Source organism: Benincasa hispida, unplaced genomic scaffold, assembly GCF_027475165.1.
Source record: "Benincasa hispida cultivar pf3 unplaced genomic scaffold, pf3_genome.v1.1 HicScf510, whole genome shotgun sequence".
In the NCBI taxonomy this organism is placed as follows: domain Eukaryota; kingdom Viridiplantae; phylum Streptophyta; class Magnoliopsida; order Cucurbitales; family Cucurbitaceae; genus Benincasa; species Benincasa hispida.
This window is the reverse complement of record NW_028326614.1, coordinates 22,493-48,467: the sequence shown is the minus strand read 5'-3', so window position 1 is coordinate 48,467 and position 25,975 is coordinate 22,493. Positions and strand designations below refer to the sequence as shown.

At 33.7% G+C, this 25,975-nt stretch overlaps 2 protein-coding genes across 3 annotated transcripts; one reads left to right on the top strand and one right to left on the bottom strand.

Moving 5' to 3' along the window:
* The first annotated feature begins 4,017 nt into the window (after positions 1–4,017).
* Positions 4,018–6,669, top strand: LOC150030162 (small ribosomal subunit protein uS15). Its single transcript, XM_090310011.1, has 5 exons — positions 4,018–4,187; positions 4,307–4,379; positions 4,804–4,942; positions 5,043–5,229; positions 6,444–6,669. The coding sequence occupies exons 1-5, from the start codon at positions 4,165–4,167 to the stop codon at positions 6,475–6,477; spliced, it is 456 nt and encodes a 151-aa protein (XP_090166137.1). The 5' UTR covers positions 4,018–4,164; the 3' UTR covers positions 6,478–6,669.
* A 1,430-nt stretch (positions 6,670–8,099) lies between these two features.
* Positions 8,100–12,417, bottom strand: LOC150030161 (putative 26S proteasome non-ATPase regulatory subunit 3). Of its 2 annotated transcripts, none has more exons than XM_090310009.1 (9): positions 12,246–12,417; positions 12,055–12,147; positions 11,676–11,866; positions 11,431–11,559; positions 10,987–11,123; positions 10,759–10,813; positions 10,569–10,679; positions 9,232–9,471; positions 8,100–8,818 (listed from the first exon to the last, which is right to left on the bottom strand). In XM_090310009.1, exons 2-9 carry the CDS (start codon positions 12,134–12,136, stop codon positions 8,306–8,308), a joined length of 1,458 nt encoding a protein of 485 aa, XP_090166135.1. In that variant the 5' UTR covers positions 12,137–12,147; positions 12,246–12,417; the 3' UTR covers positions 8,100–8,305. The 2 variants fall into 2 exon arrangements, with proteins under 2 accessions (XP_090166135.1, XP_090166136.1); XM_090310010.1 differs by having other exon boundaries at positions 12,055–12,167; positions 12,246–12,385.
* Between the last annotated feature and the right edge of the window lie 13,558 nt (positions 12,418–25,975).

The following is a 25,975-nucleotide window of genomic DNA, read 5'->3' as shown; positions in this document are numbered from 1 at the left end:
GTTCCGAAGCTATCTTCGTGACTATCATGTCCCCTCGATGCACATTCTCGTGGATGAGATGATACTTCCGCTCTATATGTTTGTCGCACTTGTGACTCCTAGGCTCCCTGGAGTTTGCCACAACAACACTATTATCACAATAAAGGTTGATGGGCCTAGACATGTCTGAAACAACTTCCAGATCAGTCAGGAACTTCTGGAGCCAAATAGCCTCCTTAATAGCTTCACAAGCCGCTGCATACTTGATTTCCATAGTCGAGTTAGCGATGCACACCTGCTTAGTTCTTCGGCATACTACAACCCCTCCATTAAGAGTGAACACTGATCCTGAAGTGGATTTCCGAGAATCCGTATCAGTCTGAAAATCAGAGACCATGTATCTAGTAAGAATCAAATCCTTAGATACATACACAAGCATGTAGTCCCTTAGTCTCTGAAGATATTTGAGGATGTTCTTGACGGTAGTCCAATGACCCTGTCCTGGATTAGACTGATATCTACTGACTATCCTCATAACATTGCAGATGTCAGGTCTAGTATATAACATTGCATACATCAAACTGCCAACGGCAGATACATAGAGGATCCGTTTCATTTCCTCAACCTCTTGAGGTGTCTTAGGACACTGTTCTTTAGACAATGTAACTCCATGTCGAAAAGGTAGTAGGCTCCTTTTGAAGTTTTGCATCGAGTACTTGATCAACATCTTGTTAATGTATAATGCTTGAGACAACGCTAGGACTTTGTTCTTTGGATCCCGAAAGATCTGAATACCAAGAATAAACTGAGCCTCTCCCAAATATTTCATTTGGAATTGGGTTGCTAGCCAGTTCTTAACTGAAGTCAGTAAACCTACATCGTTCCCAATGAGTAGAAAATCATCTACATATAATACTAGGAAAACTATTGAACTGTTGATGATTTTCTTGTGGACACAAGGCTTATCCTAGTCAAAGCTATAAGGTTTGATCGCAATATCAAACATATGATGCATGAGCATGCTCTTATGTAATTTAATGAGGGTACAAATACTGAAGGACTGTGAGGTCCGATGCGAAAGCGGGGATCAATCTCAATTTTCAATTTTCACAAAAATTAAAATTACAAAAACTTAATTATGAATTCTAAATGAGAAAATTTAATTTTACAGCATGTTTCTTAAAAATAGTAGAGAAGGAATTTAGGATACTAACCTTTGAAGACACAAAATCTTCACAAATTTCTTTCGATTGGTCACGAACACCCAAAAAATATAGCAACACCAAATCTCAATTTGGTTGGATACCACCAATATTGAGACCTCCATATTCTCCTTAGGGGATGAGAACCACAAGAGTGTGTGGAGCTCTGTAAAATTAATTTTAGGAGTAGAGATAGAAGGAGAAAATTGAGAGAGAACTATTTTTTTTCCAGATGATTCTTGGGGTCAAGATCGATTGATGGCCAAAATTATATCACTTCCCTGGATTTTAGCAGAGAGAAGAATATCCAACAACCACAAACCCACGTATAATTAAAGAGAGAAAATAGAGGATGAAGGTTATTAAAATAATTCTCTCCTTTTAATTTAAATTCAAAATTTAAAAATATAAATTAAAACTAATTTTAATTTATTTAATATGTATTTAAATAGTAACCACCTTACCATATAATATACATATTATGTTATATGTTATATCTAATATAACATATAACTTATAGTTTAGGTTATATCAAATATAATATAACTTATATTTTAAAATTCTCTCAATAATTTACGATATTTAATAAATTAAATTTATATTAAATTAAATTATATGAATCTAATCCGTATAATTAATATTTGAATTATATTCAAATATTTATTTCCTCTTAAAATAAATTTTATATTATAATGTATCAAATACATTATACTACCTTGGTTGCTCAACATTTTAAATTTGATCCACAAGCTGTTTCATGATTTTTTCTTGGTTATCCACTTGAGGTAAAGGGCTACAAATTATACAACATATCAACAAAGCAACTTTTAATTCTCGAGATGTAATTTTCCACGAGGAATATTTTTCATTTCAGTCTCTCAAAGATCAAGATAATGTTAGTTCTAAAGATTTGTTGATTCCAATTGGAGATCCTTTCCTGACACTCGTCAATCTGTCACTTGTTTTTGTATTTTCTTAGACAACTCAATGGTTTCATGGAAGGCTAAACAGCAAGCTGCTGTTTCAAATCCTCTGCTGAAGTTGAATAACGAGCATTAGCAAGTGTAATGAGTTAATATGGATTAGTCATTTACTTACTGATTTGAAGATATCTCTTTTATTTCTAGCATTATATATTGTGTAATCAAACTGCGATAGTCATTACTTCAAATCTACATTCCATAAATGAACAAAGCATATTGAGATTGACTGCCACTTTATTCAAGATATAATTTTGTGTAGATTTTTTAAACTTTTTACCAATTAACTTCCTCACAGCTTGCAGATATTTTTACCAAGACTTTATCATCCCCTTTCTTCAAGATTTTTTGGTCAAGATGCGAATTTTTGATCTCCATGGTCGAGGGTGTACTATGATACTCAAATGTATTTTGTTAATTAGCTTTTTTTTTTTTCACAACTGTTATTTTGGTTATCTTCCAGCTGTACATTTTTTTTTTGTTATGATTCAGTTCACAATTTGTATTACTTAAAGAGGAATTTCCCACATTAATTGATATGGCAGAAACTTTTCCTCTCCATTTGTTATAATACTTTAGGAAAACAATCTTAAAAGCTATTATTAACTCGATTTTACAAACAAGTGTAATTTTAAATATGATTTCACTTAAAAAATCATGTCTCTCTCTATAATATAGTCAACATGAAAATAGTTCAAATTGTTTAAAATTTATGCTATACTTTCAAGTTGGAGGATTGATTCTCACTTCAAATATTGTCGTAAAAAAAATTATCATCATTATCATTATGTTACTGGAATACTTATAAATTTAACGTTGGAAATTACGAATATTGATATTTCAAAACATCCTTCAATTTTAATGTAAGGCTCAATTTGTCTAAACTTTTGAAACTTTCAATTTATACTCTTACACTTTAGAATATGTTTCAAAAAGTATCTTTCGAAACATTTTTCTAATAATTAAAATTAGATGAAAATTGACACAACAACTAAAGTGTATTGTTTGGAAGACATATGTTACATCATTTACAAGCCAATTGTATAAATTGATGTGGCAACTAAATGTGTATAAATTAGTTATATAAATTATTTTAACAGTTAATCCTTGTTTCTCGATTAAAAAAATTGAAACACAATGATAATTGTTCACACGAAGTTTTTAAAGAATTGTAGTTCGTGAAATTATTTGACTTGTGTTGATTTGTTTAATCATACTTCAAACTCTGATATTTGATCATTTGCAAAATTGGTATATGTTATTATTGTATAACACTTGCATGTTATATGTAACTATTTTTCTTGTCATTTTTTCAACATGGGGTATATTTTTGTCATACTATAAAATTCATCCCCCTCTTTCTTTTGTCTCAATTGAATCTGAACCCAAATATTATAACTCAATTAGAATGAGCTACCTTGTTCAAGCAAATATCTTTGACGAAAACGTATAACATTATTGGAATCTACCAATTTTTGTCTTCAATATAAATTTGAGAAACATGTCAATTTGTAATTAGTCCCAAATTCAATAATTTATAAATCCATCATCAATTTGATGGATGATTTGGCAATTTGTGATTCACCAAAATTCTTTATTCATTCGTCTTAATTTTATATGTAGTTGTAAATAATATCACGTAAGATTTTTGAATCTTACACATTAGTAATCACATCAATTTTAACTCTTTATGTTATCGAATATATATATTTAAAGAAATCAAAGTTCTAACAATAAAAATGAAAATTTTCATATTCTATAACCATAATTGAAACCTATGGTATTTTGATAACTAACTTTTGTTTTCTTGAAAAAAAAAAAAAATAAAAAAGATTGATTATGGACCGGGCTGGCCCGTAGGCCCAGCCCAAATTTCTCAAATGAAACTCAAAACCCTAATAGCCGCCATTGTTTTGCAGTGTTTCGTTTCAGCAAAGGAGAAGGCGAAGTTGTAGTTCAACCTCTGAGTATCGCAAGCCGTCTCTTCCCTACGCGCCGTCGCAATGGGTCGTATGCACAGTCGAGGGTTCGTATTTACTTTCAATGAAGAAATCTTGCTTTTAAGCTTCATCGAAAAATCTGTTTATTACAACTTCCAAATGGTTTTTCTTCTTTTTTATTTACTCTGCTTCTTTGCATTTGCAGTAAGGGTATTTCAGCTTCGGCACTGCCTTACAAGAGGACGCCGCCTAGTTGGTTGAAGATCTCTGCTCAGGATGTGAGAATTCCTCGCCAACTTGTTATTTTTATTTATTATTTTGGATTGGGCTTCGATCGTTATAATTGACCAGGAATAGAAAACTATTGAATCGAAAATGTCTGATAAAATGTAGATTTCAGCTAATTTAATCATGAGTTAATATTGAGGTTTTCAATGTTCTTATAATGTTTCAGTTCTTCAGCTGGAAAATGCCCTAGGTTCTTATTCTTTGATCACGAAGATGGTTCATGTGATTGGCACAAAAATTTGAAATTGCAGTTAATTTTAGTGGAGTATATGGTGACATGTTTTTGAGTATCATCTGAGCGCCAAATTTTGATGGTTGCTCTTGAATGTCATTTTAAATATTAGTCATTCTCAATAAGAAGGTTAAATTCTGTACCATCTGTAGAAATGAATGTCTTTTCTAATAACCTTGCAGGTTGCCGAAAACATTTGCAAATTTGCCAAGAAGGGTTTGACACCATCTCAAATTGGTGTTATTCTCCGTGATTCTCATGGCATTGCTCAGGTCAAAAGTGTTACTGGAAGCAAAATTTTGCGCATATTAAAGGCTCATGGTGAGCCCCCCATCTATCCTTCCTCACTGAATTTCCTCTTTTATACTTGAGTCGAAGGATTCTGTGATTTTTATGGCCATTTTTGTCTTCCTCGCCTCAGGTCTAGCTCCTGAAATCCCGGAGGATCTTTACCATCTCATTAAGAAAGCTGTTTCAATCAGAAAGCATTTGGAGAGGAACAGGAAAGACAAGGATTCCAAATTCAGGTTGATTTTAGTGGAGAGCAGGATCCATCGCCTGGCCCGGTATTACAAGAAGACAAAGAAGCTTCCCCCTGTTTGGAAGTAGTAAGTATTTTGAGGCACAGAAGAACGTGAATTATTTACTGCACTTTGCATGAAAATGTTGCTTAGATTAAGCTCAGATTCTCACATGCTGCTGATCTTTAGCTTCTAAATTGCCAGTCAGCTTCTGTAAAGAGAAGGTCAAAAGAAAAATTAGGTATGAAGTATGATAACCAGTGAATACCTGGTCGGTTCAGTATCAAAACAGCAACTGGATCTTTCTTTTTTTTAGTGCAACAACTGGGGATGGTGGGGGATTGATTTAATCATAGGGGGAGGTATAGGTGCGTGGCAACAACTAGATTTATCTCATAATATGAACTAAAATCTAGCTTTGTGATGTTTCTAAACTCCCGAGGATGGTTAGGCGATCTCAAAGCCAGCAATAAGATAAAACAGTGGTTAAGAAGTTATTTGGCTGTAGGCTGGGGCACTGAGTTGGTTATAATCAGTAGGTTATAAAAGTCTATAGGGGGGCATTTGGAGCAAGAAATTGATTATTATAGTCATAGGTTATTATAGTTGAGTTATAATAGTTTGTGTCTTAGGTGTAGATTATTTTAGTTTCGGTTATAATGATATGTGTTTGAGATATAAACTCTTTTAGTTTGAGAAGAAAATAGTAAACATTATAGTAAACAATAAAAAAATGATGAAGGTAAAACAGTAAAAACTGTAGAAAATGGAGGTTTTGAAATATTGTTGACCGTAGGTAATTGGAGATTACAAAATAATATTTACTGTAGCAAGAGGTGGTTATCAGTCTTAGGATAGTCCCCTAGGTTATATTAATTTGGGGTACAGACTATTTTAGTCTAGGTAGGAAATAGTAAACATGATAACAAAGAGGGAGAAGGATGATGAGTAGGAAATCGTAAACAATGTAATGAAGAGGGATTTGATTTGAAATAGTACTACGATAGTTAATTGTAGGTTATAATAATTGCAAACACCAACTATAATATAATTGGAGTCCCAAACATGAAGTGGGCTATGAGGCCCAAACAACTTGTAAGTGTGTGTATCTCCCAACTTCTCAAATTTAGACAGACACCTTTGAGGGTCTTAAACAAAATGTTGATGACATATAAACTTGTTGGTTTGTGATATTTTTGCTGATACTTATTTGTTGTTTACTTAGTTTGGATGTGAAATTGTCTAAAGCTTTGTCCTTCAATACTGAACTGTCTAATTGAATGTGGGTGTTTTTTTTACAGTGAATCCACCACGGCCAGCACCCTCGTGGCTTAGAAGCAAGTTTTTGGTGATTACGGAGTTATTTTGGGGATTCAACTTTATCGTTTAGTACTATGTTTAATACTTTATGAATACTGAACCTGGCAGTTATCCATCTTGTGCCTCACTTTGGAGTCATTGAAGTTTTGTTACTCTTATTGCATATTTGATTTCTGCAATGCTTCTGAATGACTGTTACCTGTTAAATTGCTCGTATGGGTGCAAGTTTAAGTGTTTCAAATTCAGCTCAAGTTTTTAATCGAAAATAATGTTTTTGAAATTGATTAAGGAAAAATAACCAATACTGAAACGGTTTGAATTTTTAGTATTTAGCTTAGAAGGTGTTTGACTCGATTAGTGCTAGTTGAGATGGATTTTCTTTTCGAAACAGTATTTTTAAATCGATACAAGGCTGAGCTTATTGTTCCGACATTTGTTTATAACTCTTAGTTTCGATAAAACTATGCTCTATTTTATAATCTGATGATGAATTTGTCAATACTCTTCTCAATGATATCTAGAACGCCATAAGAAATATTTAAATTACTTTTCACCGTAAGAAATAATATTTTATATCGGGATCTTTCATTTTATTTATTTAGTTTGAGAAGTTGCCTAAAGACTAATGCAAAACTTTGTCAGCTGAAGCCTCGTTTGGGTATTATGTTATTTCTTCTCATTGGTCCCATCTCGAAAATCACTTCATCTATATTCATCTATAATGTAGAGGTAAAAATTGAGAAAATGAAAGAATTAGAAGTTAGAAGGAGGCTTTTTAAAATATATTTGTACAAAAATACTTTTGAATTTTTTTTTTTTGTTGAAGTATAAATATTTTTGAGAATTTTCTATTTATAAGAACTTTCTTTAGAAGGGACGAATTAAATTTTTGTTGTCGTGTCGATATCCTTATCAATATTTTTTTACAATTTTTTAGGTTCGACATTGACATTTTTAAATAAGCTACAAAAGGTCCCTTATACAAATAAAATATAAATAATAAATATGTTGCTTAAAAATTAATTTTTTTTTATTCATTTAAATATCCTTGTAAACTTTTTAATTGATTTTTTTTGTCAAATGTATTTATCAACATTGATATTTTCATCGATTTTTGTTTTTAGAATTAAAATATTGATATTTTAAACCTTAAATTCAAGGTGAGTAAAAAAAAAAAAAAAAAAAAAAAAAGGAAAAACGAAAATGGGATCAGACCGTCATGGCTACTAACTTAAGAGAGCCAGTCTTAAGCATAAATTGGTTGGTAAAAATAACGAATGTAGGCTGATCAGGGCACTCCCCATGCACTCTTAATATTCTTTTTTTCCTTTTTTAAAGGAAAGAAAAAACTGTTATTTTAGAACACTGATTTCAAGATATGGTCGTATTTTAATTTTTACCAAATCCAATGATGAAATTAATTGCAAGTAAAAGTAAAACCAGCAAAAGTTATATCAACTACGAGAACAATCGTGAAAAATTGTAAAAAAAATAACACATTTAAATTTTTACCTTACAAAACTAACATCTTTTTTAAAAATTTGTAAAAATAGTTTTCCTAAATCTGTCTGACGATTTCTCAACAAATTTTCTACTTGCAGATGCAATCCCAAAGCTCAAGTTACAATTGAGAAGGGTAAGTATAAGACATCTCAAGGGCATTCCATAAGTGAAAAGAGTTGCAGCCGGCATTACAAACACAAATAATTGATTATAAAGAAAACAGTGAGGGCCATCTGAACCAATGCATCAAAAAATTTCTCCCCAGAAATTCTAAATAAAACTGTATTATTTCATTAATGCACCAAGGATTCGTACCATTTCCCCCAGATTAAATAAGCAGCTAAAAGTCGTCATCATCTTCTTCGGCTATGTGTTTTGCAAGTTCTTGCTCCTGCTGTTGCCTTTCTCTCCTTTTCTCAGCGCTTTCTTTTTCCTTGTGTGAATTTGGTGGAAACCGAAGGGCACGAACTGCATCATTATGCATATTCAGGCAAAACGCAATCCTTGAGTTGAAAGCAATCTGAGGCTCATTGGTAGAGTAAATATCGCCAGTCTCCTTTGATACCATCCATCCGTTTGCATGATCGACTGTTGCATCAATTGCTCCATCTCGGATTGCCTTGGAGACAATACTCTCAGCATCAGCAACAGGATTTGGTGAGTCCAACCTAAGCTTTTTAGCAATGTCGACCAGAGAAATACGTGAATAAGAAATGCTAATGTTGCGAAGCCCAGTCCTAATGACATTATGTCGCAGCCTCACGATCAAGTTGTTGGTTCGATCTGAGCTGAAAGTACTCGAGAACTTGTCAGCAACGGTCCTGAAAAGCTCCAAGTCGCCAATTCTCACAGCCTGAAAAGAAAAGCATTGTTATTTAAAAAAAAAAACAGAATAAACTGAAATCACACTGCCATTATCTTGACTAGATGACGAACTATAGAAAATTCAAAACCAAAATTAATACTTAAGCCGGTATATGTTATTCCTCCAGCTGTATGTATCTTCCCATTCGTATGTACTACCTATAACCAATCAGCAACTAACCTATGGGCCCACTAACAAGAATCACACATTACCACAACATTCCCTGATTCCCCCATCCTCTTCCTACAATATACATTCATCACCGGGGGCCTACCAAAACCTCACCTTTAGTAAGAAACAGATACTTCATTTTTGTTGAGGGAAAAGAAATGATACCACAAACTTTAAATTTAATGAAAGAAAATAACTGTGAAGTATCAAAATTAACCAATAAAAATTACATTTGTAAGTTCAAAGTATGGCCTCAGAGCTGTCTCCATGCCTTTCTGCATGAAAACGGTCCTCTCCGGGATTTCTCCTAGCAGCAAGCGAACAATGATTGCCCATTTGTTGCATTGCACTCGAAAACCAAGAGCTGCAATGGGTGCTTTCCGAGCAGCTTGTAGAAGAGACTCCTTTGCATCTGTATACTCCAGCTGAATGGTCCTGATCTTGCCAAGGTAAAACAGGTACCTACAGAACTGTAATAACCAATCATTATAAGATATCTTGCATTCTAGCTTATAACTGAAGTTCTAATACTAAAGCAGGCAAGAAAGTCAACCTCAAAAAAACATCGCTTTCAAAATATGATGCCTAGATTATTATGATTTCACATACGAAGACAATGCCATATACTAAAACTTCATAAGCATATGGCAAATCATGTCAACTTTATCAATTTCAACATCAAGTTACCCAAGGGTGAGTTTTGTTATCTAAAAATATAAACATGAAAATAAAGGATTCGATGAAGAAGAAAGTTGAATCTTATTTTTTCCGTGTTTCCAGACATACATATCTGGTAGCAGGTTTGGAAATTGTATCCCAATTTAAGCAGTTGTTCAACATGTATTTGATAATATATTTTAAAACTACAAATATAGTTTTTTCTATAAGCATAAACAATAAAAAAAAGTTGTCATTATCAAGAAAATATTAGGTTGAATATGAACTATTATAAAATAGTTTACAAACAAGTTTTATGTTAGAAATGTTGAATAATTATAATTTTACAATATCATATGCTTTATAATATATTAAATTATGCCTATTTCAATGTAACAAAAATGAAATTAGCATATAGCATGAAATACTATTATTAAAGACTTTGTTTTTATCTAGTGTAAGCATGCGTTTTAAAATTTCAAATTCAAGATATGACCACTAAAAACAGAAATATTGTTTTCATAATTTTCACTATTTTGTACATAGAATCCAAAAACAGTTTTCGAGAACAAATCTGCCAAATATATATTTGTTGAATCCATTTGACTCAATGAATCTAAAAACATAAAACATAATTTAAATTGCATACCATACAAGCTCTAAACTATTTAAATGATGGTTGGGTTACATCTATTAGACTATCTTCTAGAACTCAATAACACAGTTGTACAAACTATAACAGATTCTGTTCAAGTAAACCTTTACATCTATTAGACTATTACAAGCATTCCATTGAACACAATGCTGCCTGAGATCTGATAAATCATAAAAGAATTTTTAGAACCCACAGATACTTATTTCCTTAGAATAAAGAAAAAGATTAAAACAAAACTAGGAACATAAGACTTGCCTGCTGATTTGAGTGAGCTTCAAACCGGGGTGCCTTGGACCTCAACTTCTCTGCTTGATCATAGAGGTTGTAGTGGAGGTAATTACGAAGTAGAAGGTTAAGGAGGGTTTCCTACATCACATTGTTGTCCATGCATAAGGTGCCATAATAAACTCATGGTGGTATGTACTGAAAAGATTTGAAGAACTACCTGACCCAATTCATCACGGCGCAAGGTTGCAATGCGATGCAGGGCTAGGAGGTTACTGTCAATCAACATTTCCCATGTTATAAGATAAAGATCTATATACAGTAGAGAAATCTATTCAAATACACATTCATCCTCATTTCTATACTCCAAATTAAAACCACTGGACCCATACAGAGGCATAAAAAATTAACTACCCCCACCCTATTACAATTTAGATGATAAACTCACCCCCTTATTTCAGAAAGATCACCAGTGAGTTCATAGCTGAGGGAGTAATAGAAGTAGAGCCTGGATGCTAAAACGTCGACTGTTCTCCTATTAAGGTTCTTAAGCCGTGCAATGCTTGCTGAGGCACAAACCTTAGCCTGAAATGTTCAGTGAGTGTAAGGATAGCCAGCCAAAAGTTAAAGGGCAAAATAAGAAAAACACCATTTTTTTTTAAAGAAAAAGGAAAAATATAAGTTAATAAATTCACGCGTTTCAAATGCAACTTGACACAATTTCAATCTTGCACAGAAAGCAGACAATAAATCATTTAATAAAATGGGAGTTTGACAGTACTAATATATGAAAACAAAGTGAAGATAGTAGAAAAGAGTTCCAGTGGGGGAAGCTAAATAGTGTCATTCAGAGATAAGAGAAAAACACTAATTCATTTGCATAAAAGCTTACATCGTCATATTTCTTCTGATCAATCAAAAATATTAGCACAATTAAGTAGCAAAATATCTCTATCTCGGGCAAAGGGTGTTTGGCAGGAGCTTGTGTTGCGGTGTCAACATCCATTTCGCAGTCATCCTCCTGAGCAATTATGCAATAATTAGAAGACTCAGAACACTACCACCAAGAACCATAACTTACACTGATCATACCCACTCAGTAACAAAAGAAAAAACTAACTAATGATTTCTAAGTACCTTTGGAAGAAATGACGATAACCTAGTGTGAACCTCGGACCCAGAGGGGAAAACAAGATTCAGAAATTGAGAAAGGACAGAAGCCTTCAACTTCCGCCTCAACGCCATAGTTAGACGAATGGCACGAACAATGCGCCGAACCTCCCGGGCATAGGCACCGGTCTCAGTGAGCGACACAATCTCTTTCAAATCTGTTTGACAAATGAAATCACGAATAAATCTCAAAACAAAGAACTCTAAAGAATTGAATGATTCTCTAAAGACTAAACATCTAATATATCGAAAGATATCCCAATCCCTAAAATACCAGTAAAGAGTCGCATTCAAATAAACAATGCAGAAAAGCAAGAATGAGAAAATATGGGTAAAATTTACTTACTCTGTAGAGTTGAGGGGGAAGCTGAAGAGGAAGAAGACGACAATGGAGCAGGAAGCTCTTTCATCTCGGCGTCTTGGGTCATCTTCGCGACTACTGTATGAAAATCCCACAAACTACAAAAGTAAATGAACAAAAATTTTGGTGGAGTAACGAAAAGGAAGAAGAAAATTGATAGTTCTGATGGATCTGACCTCAAATCGAGAGAAAGAACAAGATCTTTGCTGTGCAAAGATGAAGAAGCAAGGGTTTTCTGCAAATTTCTTCTTCAGCAAGACAAATCCTCAGTGAAACTGAGAAGAGAGGAGAAATGGTAAAGAAAGCGAGAATAAGAGATCTAAACGACGTCGCCTTGACTTTTTTACCGGGTTAATTTAGAAAACATTGTTTTGTATATATTTTAAATTATAATTAAAAAAAAACAATATTTTCCCCCAAAAAGTAATTATGTTACCTTATTCCACATTTTTTTAGTTCGGTACCTATTAATAATATACATATTCTTCGACGAGATTTTTGGAGACATTGATTTTGTGAAATTTAAACTTTGTATTTGTATTAATTTCTTCAATATAGTGAGTACAATCTCTAATACATAGTCCCTTTGATTATTTCTCTCGAAAAGTAAACTTTAATCCTTAAGTTTGTTAATCTTCTTGGGTTTGATGATTTATTAGGAGGATCGACCTTTGGAGTTATTGATTAGCTTGGTGTAGTCTTTGGGTGTGTCGATCGGTTTGGATCGACTTGTGGCTTGTTGATTTGCTTGGATTGGGCTCTGGCTTTTTTATTAGCTTGGATCGGTCTCTGGCTTGTTGATCGGGTTGGATAAGCCTCTGGTTTGTTGATCGGCTTGTGAGCTTTTCCTTGAGTTTGAGGAGATTGAATCTTCAGCTTGTAGGTTGTGAAGATATGGTCAATCAGTTTGTTGAAATCTTCTAATCTTTGAAGCTTCTAATAGTTTCAATTTTCAGTTCTTCAGAACTTGAGTGCTTCAGTCTTTGGAACTTGAAAAGCTTCAACCTTCGACACTTGAGAGCTTAACAACTTTGGTCTTAAAGACTTGGGAGCTTCAGTATTAGGATCTTGGGAGCTCCAACTTCAGAGCTTTAGTATGTCTTTTGATCTTTAAGGGAGTTGTGTTCTTCAGATCTTTAAAGCATCAACCTTTTGATCTTTAGAGCTTTTGAATTTCAATCTTCAGAGTTTCAAAGCTTCAGCTTTTAATCCTTCCAAAAAAATCCCCAAAAATGAAGAGGTAAAACCTCTATTTATAGAGGCTTCCCATGAGTCTTACATGGGCTTGGACCCAGTTGCTTTAGTCCCAAATATTGAGCTTGAGCTGAAGTTGGACATGGGCCAAGTTGACCCAAATAATCACCATGGGCTTGAATTGGGTTGAGCCTTAGTGACTTTAATTACTCGATACGATCCCTCAAAGTTGGAACAATTTGGGTTATTAGTATTGTAAATGCACTCTTGTTAAAAGAAAAATGCATGAATTCTACATATATGATAAACTCATACAAAAGTATCCTTTAAATGAAAAAACTGCTTTACTAACGTATTGTAATGCTAAAATTAGAAAAAAATCTACTAATGGTTATAGGTAAGGCCAACACAAGGGGTATGCATCCAAACTAGTCGATGCATGGAAGATACATTCGACTTTTACGAACTACATCAACATCATCAACTTGCAGGCATGGACATTTGACTGACGGCGTCTAATTGAAGCAGAGTAGCAGGCGACTGTCTCAAGGTATGAAATTTAATGCAATCACATCATCAAGTGGCTAAGTGATTGCCTATATAAGGAGAAGCTACCTACAAGAGAAAGAGTTAGACAAGAGAGAATTAGACAGTAGACAGTTAACAAAGTAGTTAGTTTTCACCTCTGCTGTCTGCAAGCAAGAAATATGAGGGACGATCACCATCTTCCACTATTAATAAAGAGGTGCTGCGGGAGAAAAGCTCGAGAGAGACATCTCATTCAACACCTTCATCATGTTAGCTAAAGCAAGCATTAAAAACAAGCCAAAGAGGACAAGAGATTGAACTTTGCAACTTGACTTATTCATTTATTCATTTTTCCTTACATTCTCATTTATCACTCCACTAACTAAATTAAGTATTTGTATCAAACTTATATCTTTAATTTAATCTCATTTTCGATCATTCTCCATATCTCCATTTGTTTATTTCCTAAGTTATTTGTGCTTGTGAACTTTCTGACTTGATGAATGCATAAAATTCATGCTTGAATCTACTTGATTAAAGTAAAAAAAAAAAACAGTTAAGTCACTTGAGAGAGTAATTAATTGTTGAACGCATCAAGTTAGGGTGTGGAGTTAATTTTAGGGATAAAATTGTTCATGTCTTTTGTCTGTTCTTTGCAACCAACACATGTACCCTAGAGATAGGATTAAGTGTGGCTATTGCAACGAGAGATATTGAACATAAACTAAAGAACATATTTTTCACGCATCACATATACATTTAGATTTAGCAAACATTTATACCATCTCCGTATTCATTATCATTGGCTCATATAGGCTTGTTGTTCCCACTAGGAAATCAATGCATACCACCTACACATAATTCATTCATCCACGACCCATTTTTATCTCTTTGAACTCCTTTAACCTCTAGCATGCGACCAGTAGTTAGAATTACCATCATCTATCAAGTAATTAGGAACCATCTACAACAGATTCAAGGGCCAACCTTGCATTAGCAACTTTAGAATCCTTGCTTTCGACCCTAGACTTGAAGGGATCGAATCCCGCAGCAGAAGTGAAGAATGCCTTGCATCCCGTAATTCAATTTTTACATAAACAAATTCATTGTATTAAAATAGAACATGTAAAATAGCATGCTTTAGGGAAAAATATTAGAACCATTCTTACCTTTGTAGATTCCCAAGTTCCAAGAATGATCCTCTCGAAGTTCCAACGAACGATTCCTCCAACGATCTTGAACACGAATGATTTCTTGAACAATCTTGAACATAACCACAAGAGTAACCTCATTATTCTCTAGGATTCCAATAGAAGGATAAGTGGTATTCAATTATTAGGAGAGGAAAAGGAGAAAAGGCTTTTGAGGAGTAGAGAGAATTTTTTTTGTGGCTTAGGAAAAAATTTTGCACAATAATACTTGTGTACTATCAGTGTGTCCCAAAGGGACCATAGGGAGGTCTTTATATAGAGAAAGACCAAACCTTTTTCCTAATCATTTTCCTATTTTCCTCTTCCACAATTAATTAATTAAATAATACTTATTTAATTAATTAGCACAATTAAATAATACTTATTTAATTTAATTTTCACATTAATTAAATAACTATTTATACATTAAATCAAATTATATATATATATATAGTTAATCATCATAAACATCGTAGGTATATGTGCAATACCTCTCTATTAATTAATTCTTTGTGAATGTAATTCTCTTGAATTAATTAATTGAATCTTATTCAAATATCACTTTTCAATTTAATTTGAATTATAGATCATATCCATAATCAATTATATATTAATCACATCAATATATGATTTCCTTAAATTAATTTGAATAATTCAAATCATCCCTCTTAGATATCCTCTAATGAGCAAACAAAGGGACCGATGGACCTGTAGATCAAAAGTTCCAATGATATGAGATTAATTGGCTAAACTCATTAACCAAGTTAATCAATATTTGTTAACTGTGGGCACACTTCATTAAAGACCCATAACTATACTCTTCTCACTACAGATATATTTCTATGTCCATGGATATAGACCAATAATGACAAGTTAGTCCTTCACGAGTGTTCGTAACTCCAACTGGGTCAAATAATCGTTTTACCCTTGGGTTACCTCTGACCCCTTAAGTACTAGTGCTCCTCTAATGAACAACCTATTAATGGTCTAAACAATAAATAGAAACCTCTCTTGGGCCAATTAGAGAGGAGAGCCTTTTGTTCAAGTCCCATAGACACCACTTAAGGGATCACTCATCTACTTACCCTTAAGACGGGAAAGAGTGAATTCCATCTCGTATTATTATGTTCTCAGCTCCCCACTCGGTCTTGTCTCCAAAATGGTAGGCATATTGGGTCGGCGAACTGGCTACCATCATCCATACAAATCAAAGGAAAATCCCTCGTGAACAGGAGTTCATAATATACTCAGGAGTAAGATTAAGTTGCCTAGGTCATCCTATTGAAATAGGAACCTAACTAGTTAACAATGTTACATCTAGTGGTTACTATTTCACAATTCGGTCTTATGTAAACTCATTGCATAGGATATACCCCACTCTCATGTCAACTATATAAATGTGTTAGATCATTGTGTTTCTATCAAATATAAAGTGGGTCGTATCCATAGTGTTACCAGGATAAGGTACCCAGACTTATCCTTATACTATAGACCCTTCAGGCTGTATCTTGAACATTGATCACCATTCAAGACACATAAGGAAGTATTGGGTGTTAGTTTATTGGATTTAGGATTATTAAGGAAAAAAAAATAGACAAATGACACAAACAATAACATTTATTGAATTAACATCTATAACTCTTTATTGATGACGGTCAATTAATAACATTTACTATCTACGAGTTTTAGGGCATAAAACCCAATAGAACTTACCAGGACACTTAGGCTAGATTTATACTTCGATCTAGCTTGAGAAGACTTGTATGCATTAGTAAGGTGTGCACACATATTATCAGTCCAACACATAACATCTTCTTCATACCAAGAGATAGATTAAATATTCTTATCATTCCTCATCATAATCATTCACTCTCATTAGCATTCATCATCCTTCATCATTATTCATCATTATTAAGAATAGAAGAAGGTGAACATGAACCCTTTTAACCCTGAGTCTAACAAAATAAGAACCTCTGACTATAGTATGAATACCTGGATTTTATGTAGAGATATAAAACTGGATCAAGTTTGAGTAATAGCCAAAATGGTCTAAAGTATAGGGAGAAGGTTGGGTACCTTAACTTTGGGACACTATGGATGCAACCCACTTTGTATTTGATACAAGTGATGTGATCCTAAATCGTTCATGTGGAGACATGCGAGTGGAGGCGTCATATGCAATAGGTTTGCATAAGACCGGACCACGAAATAGTCACTTTTAATTTACAACATAGTCTACTGTTAAAACTGACTATTTCAATTCGATGGCCTAGGTAACTCGATCTTAATCTTGAGCTAACTATGAACTCTTGTTTATTTGGAATTATCCTTTAATATATATGGGTGAGAGTGGCTCGATATTGTCGACTCAATAAGCCTTCCATTTTAGGGGTAAGACCGGGTAGATAGATGAGGACATAGTCTTGCAAGATGGAATTCACTCCAACCTGATTCTAGGGATAATAGATTGGTTGTTCTTTTAAGTGCTAATTCTGAATCTTGAACAAGAGGCCCCACCCTCTCATTGGCATGAGAGGGACTCAATTTTTTGGTTGAATCACAAACAAATTGTTCATTAGAAGATCAGTGGGACTTAAGGAACAAGATGTAATTACAGGGGTAAAAACGATAATTTTGACCTAGTTGTAATTACGAACAACCTATGAAGGATCGACTTACTAATGATGGTTAAATCAAGTGGACATAAACATATCTACAATGAGGATAGTGCAACTACTGAGCATTAGTAGAGTGTCCGGGTAATTAATGAATGTTGGTTAGTTAGGTTAAAAAGTTTAGCCGGTTAATCTCAGATCTTTAGAGCTCATAATCTGTAGGTCCATTCGGTTCCCCTACTAGCTCGTATGAGACTAAACATTAGAACAGTGTGATGAGAGAATTTGAAACATTCAAATTCAGTTTAGGGAATTATCGTTAATTAGATGCGATATAATTGATGTTTAATTGTTGAATTAAACAAATTAGAGAGTTGAAGAATATTTAAATAGGATTTAAATACTATTCGTGTGAATGAGGATTCACGTTCGAGATTGGTGTTTTATTAATTTAATATTTGATATTAAATTAATTTGATTAATTAAATTATTTAATTAATTATATTTAAAATTAGTTTAAAAGAAATTATTTTTATTTAAAAATTAAATTTCATTTCAAAATTGAATTTTTAATATTTCAATTTTGAATGAAATTGGAGATAGTGGAAAGTTCCAACGTTCTCCACTTTGATTAACACCTTTAATCCCATTAAATTAATGTTAATTTGGTGTCAATTTTCGGTGCATTTTGTTTTGCATGGATTCTTCTTTAAATAGAAGAATTGTTTGCTTTATAATTTTTTCTCATGCAATTTGCATTTTTGAAGAAAAATTTTGTTCTTAACATTCACACACCAAAATTATCAACTCTCTCAAAATTCCCTTAAATTTCTTCACAAATTGGATCCCACAATCCGTTATGAGGCCAAAGAATAGCAGGAAAGACTCTAGCGGTAGTCCACGAAATGTTCATGATCTGAATTAAGCTGAGGACTGCATCAATTTGGAGTTCTCAAATTGTTGATTTCTAAAACCCTAATTTCATGATATGAACATGCAAGCTTGAATTCTAAATTAATGTAGTTAGAGTGCTTAAGATCGAAATTGCTTTTACATGCATGTTGTTAACTCTTTCACGCCGCAACACTCTACACGAAATTCTCCAAGCACCGCTGCACTTCGGCAAGAGTGCCACGACTCTCTAGGCCAGAAGCTACTATTTTGCTTTGATTTTTCACTAGAAATGCTCCAAATTTGCTTGCCTTCTCCAGCAACTCTTGCCAAAGATTCAAGACATGGACTTACAGACTCGATAGCATAATTAAATGCCAAAAAACAACAAGCCTTTACAACTTTAATCAGATTATATCAGTAAATCTAAGTGCCAAATTTTTGAAAACATCCAATTTGTAATCCACGACCAAAATGTAGTACAAAACCCACCGTTTCTCTTAATTTTATGTCAAATTGAAAAACAAATTGTATGAAATGGCTCTAATACTAATGGAAGGAATCGAATTCATAGAGGAAGCATTTGAACACCGTACAATTTGAAATTCAATTGATGGACAGTGAAATTTAGAGAAAACAATAATAAAAAATTATCAAGATAAACATTCATAAAGCTTAAGCATGCATACTACTGAGAGATTTAGAGAAAAGGAGACTAACCCTTGAAGTTTCACTTCTTCACAAAAATCCTCTTTGTATTGGACAATAACACCTCTTTACTCGAACAACAAAACTTTCCAAAAACATGTACACAGTAGGAATGAACACACTACCATTCAGAGACATTTTTGTTCTCTTGGAACAAAGAGTTGGATGTATGGGCTCTAAACTTGGTTTCTGGTAGAGGAAATTTTACAGGGGAGATTGTAAGTGAGAGAGCTTCTTCTTAATTTTCCAGGCAGCAAAAAAACGATCATGCTAGTGTTTTCTTAAAAAACTGTATAAGAAAAGAGTGAGGGAGAGGGAGTTACAATAATTTCCTCTCACGATTTGAAAAAATAACTCCCCTATCATGGAGAATTATAATTGTATTATTAAATAAATAATAATATAATATATTATACGATTAATTATATAATTAACAAACTATATAATATGCATTATAATCATATAATAATGCAACTCTTTCTTATAACCTATAGTTTTAATGTGAATCATATTCACATTAAATTTTAACCTACAGATTTTATAAAAATCTTATTTATATAAATAATATTTGAATCTCTTTCAAATATTTCTCTCACATATTATATAGTTTTAATTATAAATCATATTTATAATTAATTATATAATATATTATTGTTGGATTTTATGTCCTAAAACTCGTAGCTTGTAATATCATATTCTTGTTCAATAAAGCTGTTATTGAAAATCTTTAGTAAATTTAAATTCTATATTCATGAATCCAATAAACTAAGGATCCAAGGCTATTAAGTTTAAGTTTGAACTTTATGTAGTAACACAAATGTGAATCAAGTTCAAATATATAGCCAAAATGGTCTATAATATATGAATAAGATTGGGCGCCTTATTCTGAGGACACTATGGATGCGGCCCATTTTGTAGTTAATACAAATGGTGTAATCCTAAACCGTTCATGTGGAGACATGAAAATGGGGGTATTCTATGTAAAGAGTTTAGATAAGGCTGAACCATAAAAGAGTCAATTTTTACGTTCTAAATGTCGTTTAATGTATAAAACTGACTATTTCATTAATTGATGACTTAGGTAACTTAATCTTAATCCTGAGCTAACTATAAACTCCTGTTCACTCGGAATTATCCTTAGATCTACATAGGTTAGGGCTCATTATCGTTGGCCCAATAAGCCTCCTATTTCAAGGGTAAGATCAGGTGGATAGTTGGGAACATAGGGTGCAAGATGGAATTCACTCCTACCCATTATAGGGATAGTAGATAGGTTGTTCCCTTTAGTACTGAATCCAGATCTTGAACAAGGGGCCCCACCCTCTACTTTGCTCGAGAGGGGTTCAGTTTATAGGTTGGACCTTAAACCAATTGTTCATTAGAGGATCAGTGGAACTTAAGGAATAATATGTAGTCTCGGGGGTAAAACGATTTTTATGACCCAACCAAGATTACGAACAACTTGTGAAGGATTAACTTACTAATCATGGTTATATTATATGGACACAAATATATGTATAGTGAGGGGAGTGCAACTATGGGACTATAGTGGAATGACCTGTAAGTTAACGAATGTTGATTAGCTCCATCTAAAGAGTTTAGCCAGCTAATCTCGGATCGTTGAAGCCCATGATCTATAGGTTCATTAGGTTCCCCTACTAGCTCATAGGAATAAACTTAGAACAATATGATAGAATAATTCGAATTGTTCGAATTAGGTGAAGAGAGAGAAACTGACAAGTATATGTGATATAGTGGTCGATTTTTCAGTTTAGAGATACAACTTTAATATTTAAATGTGATTTAAATATCAAGAATATGAATACGTTCATATTTGGAAGCTCGGAAATAATGGAAATGGTCAAAGATGTAAAAAGTCAAAGAGTTGACTTTTGACTTTGAAAAGTCAAACTTTGACCAACCTTATATTCAAATGTGATTTGAATTTCGAGAAAATGAATGTGAATTCATGCTCGGGAGGTCAAAACTAGTCAACACAGAAAATCATAAAAAGTCAAAATATTGACTTTTCGGTCAAAGTTTGATTTTGACCAAATGACTATTTTTCTCTTTGACTAAAGTTAGTAGGAAAATCCAAACTTTTGTTGGATAATTCCACTAACAAAATAGTAGGCTAGGTGTTGGCATATAGTGGAAACATTAAGCCCACTTAGATAGTGGATTCTGGGTGTTGGATTTTTATGAAGTTGTTTCATGCAATTTTGCATGGCCCTTTTCTATAAATATAGGCTTTTGAATTTGGATTAAAAACTTTTGACATTTTGCAAAAAATAGTTTTTAAAAAATTGGGCTGAAAAAAAAAAACCAAACCCAACCTAAAATTCATTCTTCTATTTCCATCTATTTCTCTCTCTCGGGTTTTTCATCCATCGGGTCCTACAACTCGGTTCTAAGTCCAGAGGATAGTAGGTCAGCTCTAGTGGTTGTCCGATTCGTGTTCGAGCAGAGATAGATGAGTTTCGGGAGCTTCAAAGGTAAGATTTCAAAAAAAAAAAATCCTAATTAATTAATTTAGGGTTGTATGTTTAATTTATGCAATTAGAGTAAAATTCATCCTCATTTCCGCTGCACATGCCTATTTTTCCATCATGTGGTATCAGAGCATGTTTTAATTTTACTTAATTGCATGTGATGGGTTTCAATTTATTAGATAAAATTGAGATTGAAAACTAAAATGGTTTTTAGGTTTTGGCAATTAAATTAAGTTTTTTTTTTTTTTTGTAGTATTAATTTGTAATTGCTCACATGTTTATGAGCATTAATGTGTGAAAAGGGTCTGTAAATTTGCTAGAGTCATTAAAGTTGAAATTATGATGTAATTGCTCGGTTCCGGGAAAGAGGACAACTTCAACTTTGGAGAAAAAAAAGCTCACAGACTCGAAATTGCTCCCAGACCTGAGAGAAGCCACCAGACCCACCGACCCGGTTCGTGCCCACCCGCTCCGCTTCGTGTAACCCGCACGCTCGCTTGCTCCGCTTGCTCCAGCCAACCCGCGCTTCAGTGTCCGTTGACTGCGCCAGCAAGTGTTGACCAGACGGTCTGGACCGGTCCAGTTGAGCTGGTTTGACCTGGTTTTTGGAGTTTTTTAGGCCGGTTCAGGAGTTTTTAGGCCGGTTCGAGAGTGATTTTTTGTACTACACAAAATTATTATTGTAATAATTTAGTTTTTAGCTTAATTTAAGAGTCAAAACCAATCCATTTTAGGGTGTTTAATTAATTATGCATGTTGATGTATGTTTTGATTAATTTTTGAATCTTGTTATGCATATAGTATACCATATAGATTTAAAATCCCACTATAGGTTAACATGTACATGTATTTGATATATGTTATAATTGTTATAATGTATATAGTATGCATGTTAAATTTTTTTTAATATAAAGTGTTATATTAAAGCATGATCATTAAGTATGAATGTATATTATAGATGTATGATTCTAGGGTTATAATGGTTATAATTTTATTTTATAATTGTTATAAAATAACCTAGACTTTAAAATCTATAACAAAGGTAAAAGTTGCATGCTCACCTAGGATTAAATTGCAAAACCTCATTGGAAAGTTCATTCAACACATTTTTACTATAAGACTTATACTCTGTGAGGTAGTCCTCTTCTAAGAAAGTAACATTTGTCGATACAAATACTTTATTCTCTTTAGGATCATAGAAGTAACCACTCTTTGTTTCCTTGGGATAGCCTACAAATAGGCACAATTTTGAACAAAACTCCAATTTCTTAGGATTTCTCTCAAGCACATATGTTGGGCAACCTCAGATTCTGAAGTGTCGTAAACTACTTTTACGACCTCTCCATAATGCCAAAGGTATTTCAGAAACGCTCTTGGATGTTGTTCAAAATAACGAATTAGGTAATTAAGAACAACTCATCATAAATTGAATCATGTCCAACAAGGTTTTATTTCTCCTTTTTGATACACCATTTTGTTGAGGTGTACCAGGTGTCGAGAGTTGGGATGTGATTCCATGTTCTATCACAAAGTCCTGGAATCTTAAATCTATATACTCTCCACCTCGATTTGATCGAAATGTTTTAATGGTTTTACCTAATGCATTCACAACCTTAACCTTGTACTCTTTGAATATGTCAAGACCTTCAGAGTTATGTTTCATTAGGTAAACATGCCCATATTTCGAATAATCATTTATAAAAGAGATGAAATATAGAAACCTCCTCTTGCCTTAACATTCATAGGACCACAAAATCTGAATGTACAAGTTCCAAAGATTCTTTGTCTCTATGACCTTTTCCAGTAGAAGGTCTTTTTGTCATTTTGCCTTCAAAGACATGATTCACATACTGGTAAAAAGTTTTCTTCTAACTCGTTTAAAAGTCTACTCTTAACTAACCTCTCAATCCTATTGAGATTTATATGACCTAATTTTAGATACCAAAGATGAGTATAATCTTTAGGAGATTTTTTTTTTCTTTTATATTGAGTTGTTGTAGTTATGAACATTTCAATATTTAACTGTGCTTTTGATGCCAACAACCTTAGCACATATAAACTACTCTCTAGGTTCGCAGAACAAATATTTATACTATTCTTATAATAAACACTTTATTTACAAGAAAAGAAATAATATAATTTTGTTCAAGCCAAGCCTTTAGAGAAATTAGGTTTTTTTTCAAACTCGAAACCACATAAACATTGTTTAATAAAATAAAGGATTTCTGAAATTGCAGTTTTATACCAACCATTGCAACTACTAAGACGACATGCCTTGTTCCAACCCGCACTGTCATCTCACTAGTTCTGAGCTATTGCCAGGAAATAAATCCTTGATAAGAAGAACAAAGATGATTAGTGACCCTTGAATCAATTATCCAGGCTGAATCATGATTCTCCACTAAACATATTTTCAAAACTAGTTAATCATATTTTCCTTGTTTCGTCTTCTTTTTCTTCGTCAAATACTTGGGACAGTTCCGTTTCTAGTGTCCCACTTGGTTGCAATGGATATATTTTCCTTTGTGGTTGGTCTTCCTGCCTCTCTTGGCCACAACGGGGTTAACTTTATTCCCCTAACCTCCATTCTTCTTTTTTTTAGTGCTAGATGAAAAAGGCAAAAACTTAGTTTCAGTGGTCGAACTTCTCAAGAACTTATTGGAGGAAGTGGCAGCATTTGCCTCTTCCTTCTATTCCTTGACTTTCGTCAAGGATTGATAAGTTTGTAGCTTATAAAAGAGGGTGGTCAAGGTATAGTCTAGCTTGTTTATAACAACGTTACTACGAAACTGAAGGAAACTATGGCAGAGTTTTCAAAATAAAGCTAACTTGAATGGCCTCATCGATGACGACCCTGTTCATTTCAGCCACATTAAAATGGACCATCATGTTGAGAATGTGTTCTCTGACAGATGTCCTCTCTTTCATACAGGCATTAAAAATGAACTTAAGAGCATTGTGCTTGAGCTGTGAGGATGGTTGTTGATAGCTCGTAGAAATACAAGCTATTGTAGTCTTTTTCTTAGAATTATGAGGGCTAATAAGCAGAATATGCGTTGATAATACTAAGAATTCATGTAAAAAAGTGAGCTTGCGTCAATCAGCACAAAAAATCCTCATTAACCTTATACCATGCATTATTCCGTGTCAAAGTGTCTATTGCAGATATTACAGGAATTGATCGCATGCATCAGTCCCATACCGCCGCAAGGATGATCGCATGAGATGATTGTCACAAAGATTGGTTCGCTGCATGGAATGTTACGTCCACAGAGTGATAATCGTGGTAAAAGATTGCTCGCAAGGTATATGGAATGCATTGGCAATTGAAAAGAAAAAAGCCCAAACGTATACCTTGGGAGCATAAAAAAGATAAGATGATGTGACATTGCCCATACTGCGACAAAGGCAGCAATGAGGCATAACGTAATCATGAATGTTGTCGGTGTTTAAACTCTATAAATAGCACCTTGGACCTTCACTTCAAGGCATTTGAGCTTCTGTCTTAAAGCAGATGCTTGCGATCACAGATGAGAGCATGAGCGAGATTTTCTTTGAGGATTCTTCAACTCTACAAACCATTCCGAGTGACGACCTGAGCTTTCGACGGAGATAGAGCTCGAGAGAGACATCTCCACCGTCCATCCATGGTGCCACCAACAGCCTTGACGCATTTCAGATGAAAAGCAAGAGATTTTTTTCATCAAGCCTTCCATTTCTCCTCTTGCCCCTGTATTGTATTACATTTTAACTTAAGATATTAAGACATTTTGTAATCAATGCATATCTTAATTCCTTCAACGCAATCTTCTTCATCTTCTTTATCTATGCGATCGTTTACTTTCATCGTTTAGTTATTAAAGGTGATCACACACTCAATAGTGTAGTCTAGAGATAGGATGCATGTAGCAACCCACTGAAAGGTGTGCGTTGTGCGAGTATAATGAGTTAATCCTCTTCACTTGGTGTGAGGCTGTTGCAACGCTTGTCTATGGGCTGTTACAATGCTTGTCTATGAGCTGATTAGCCATAACTAACAGCCTAAGAGGGTGAGTAGTGACACACTAAAGCAAAGTATGCATTGTTCTTAGAGATAGACACGATCTTATGCTTGACGCAACCATGCATTATAAAGATATTAGCATACAGCCAGCCATCGAGGGGTGCGCGATGCGTTAGTGTGGCGAGCTGGGATTACTCAGGCGACCTAACATAATGAACATTATTATGTGTTGACGACTGCTGCATCTCTATCAATTCTCGTAGTTAAACTTCCATTGCTCAATCT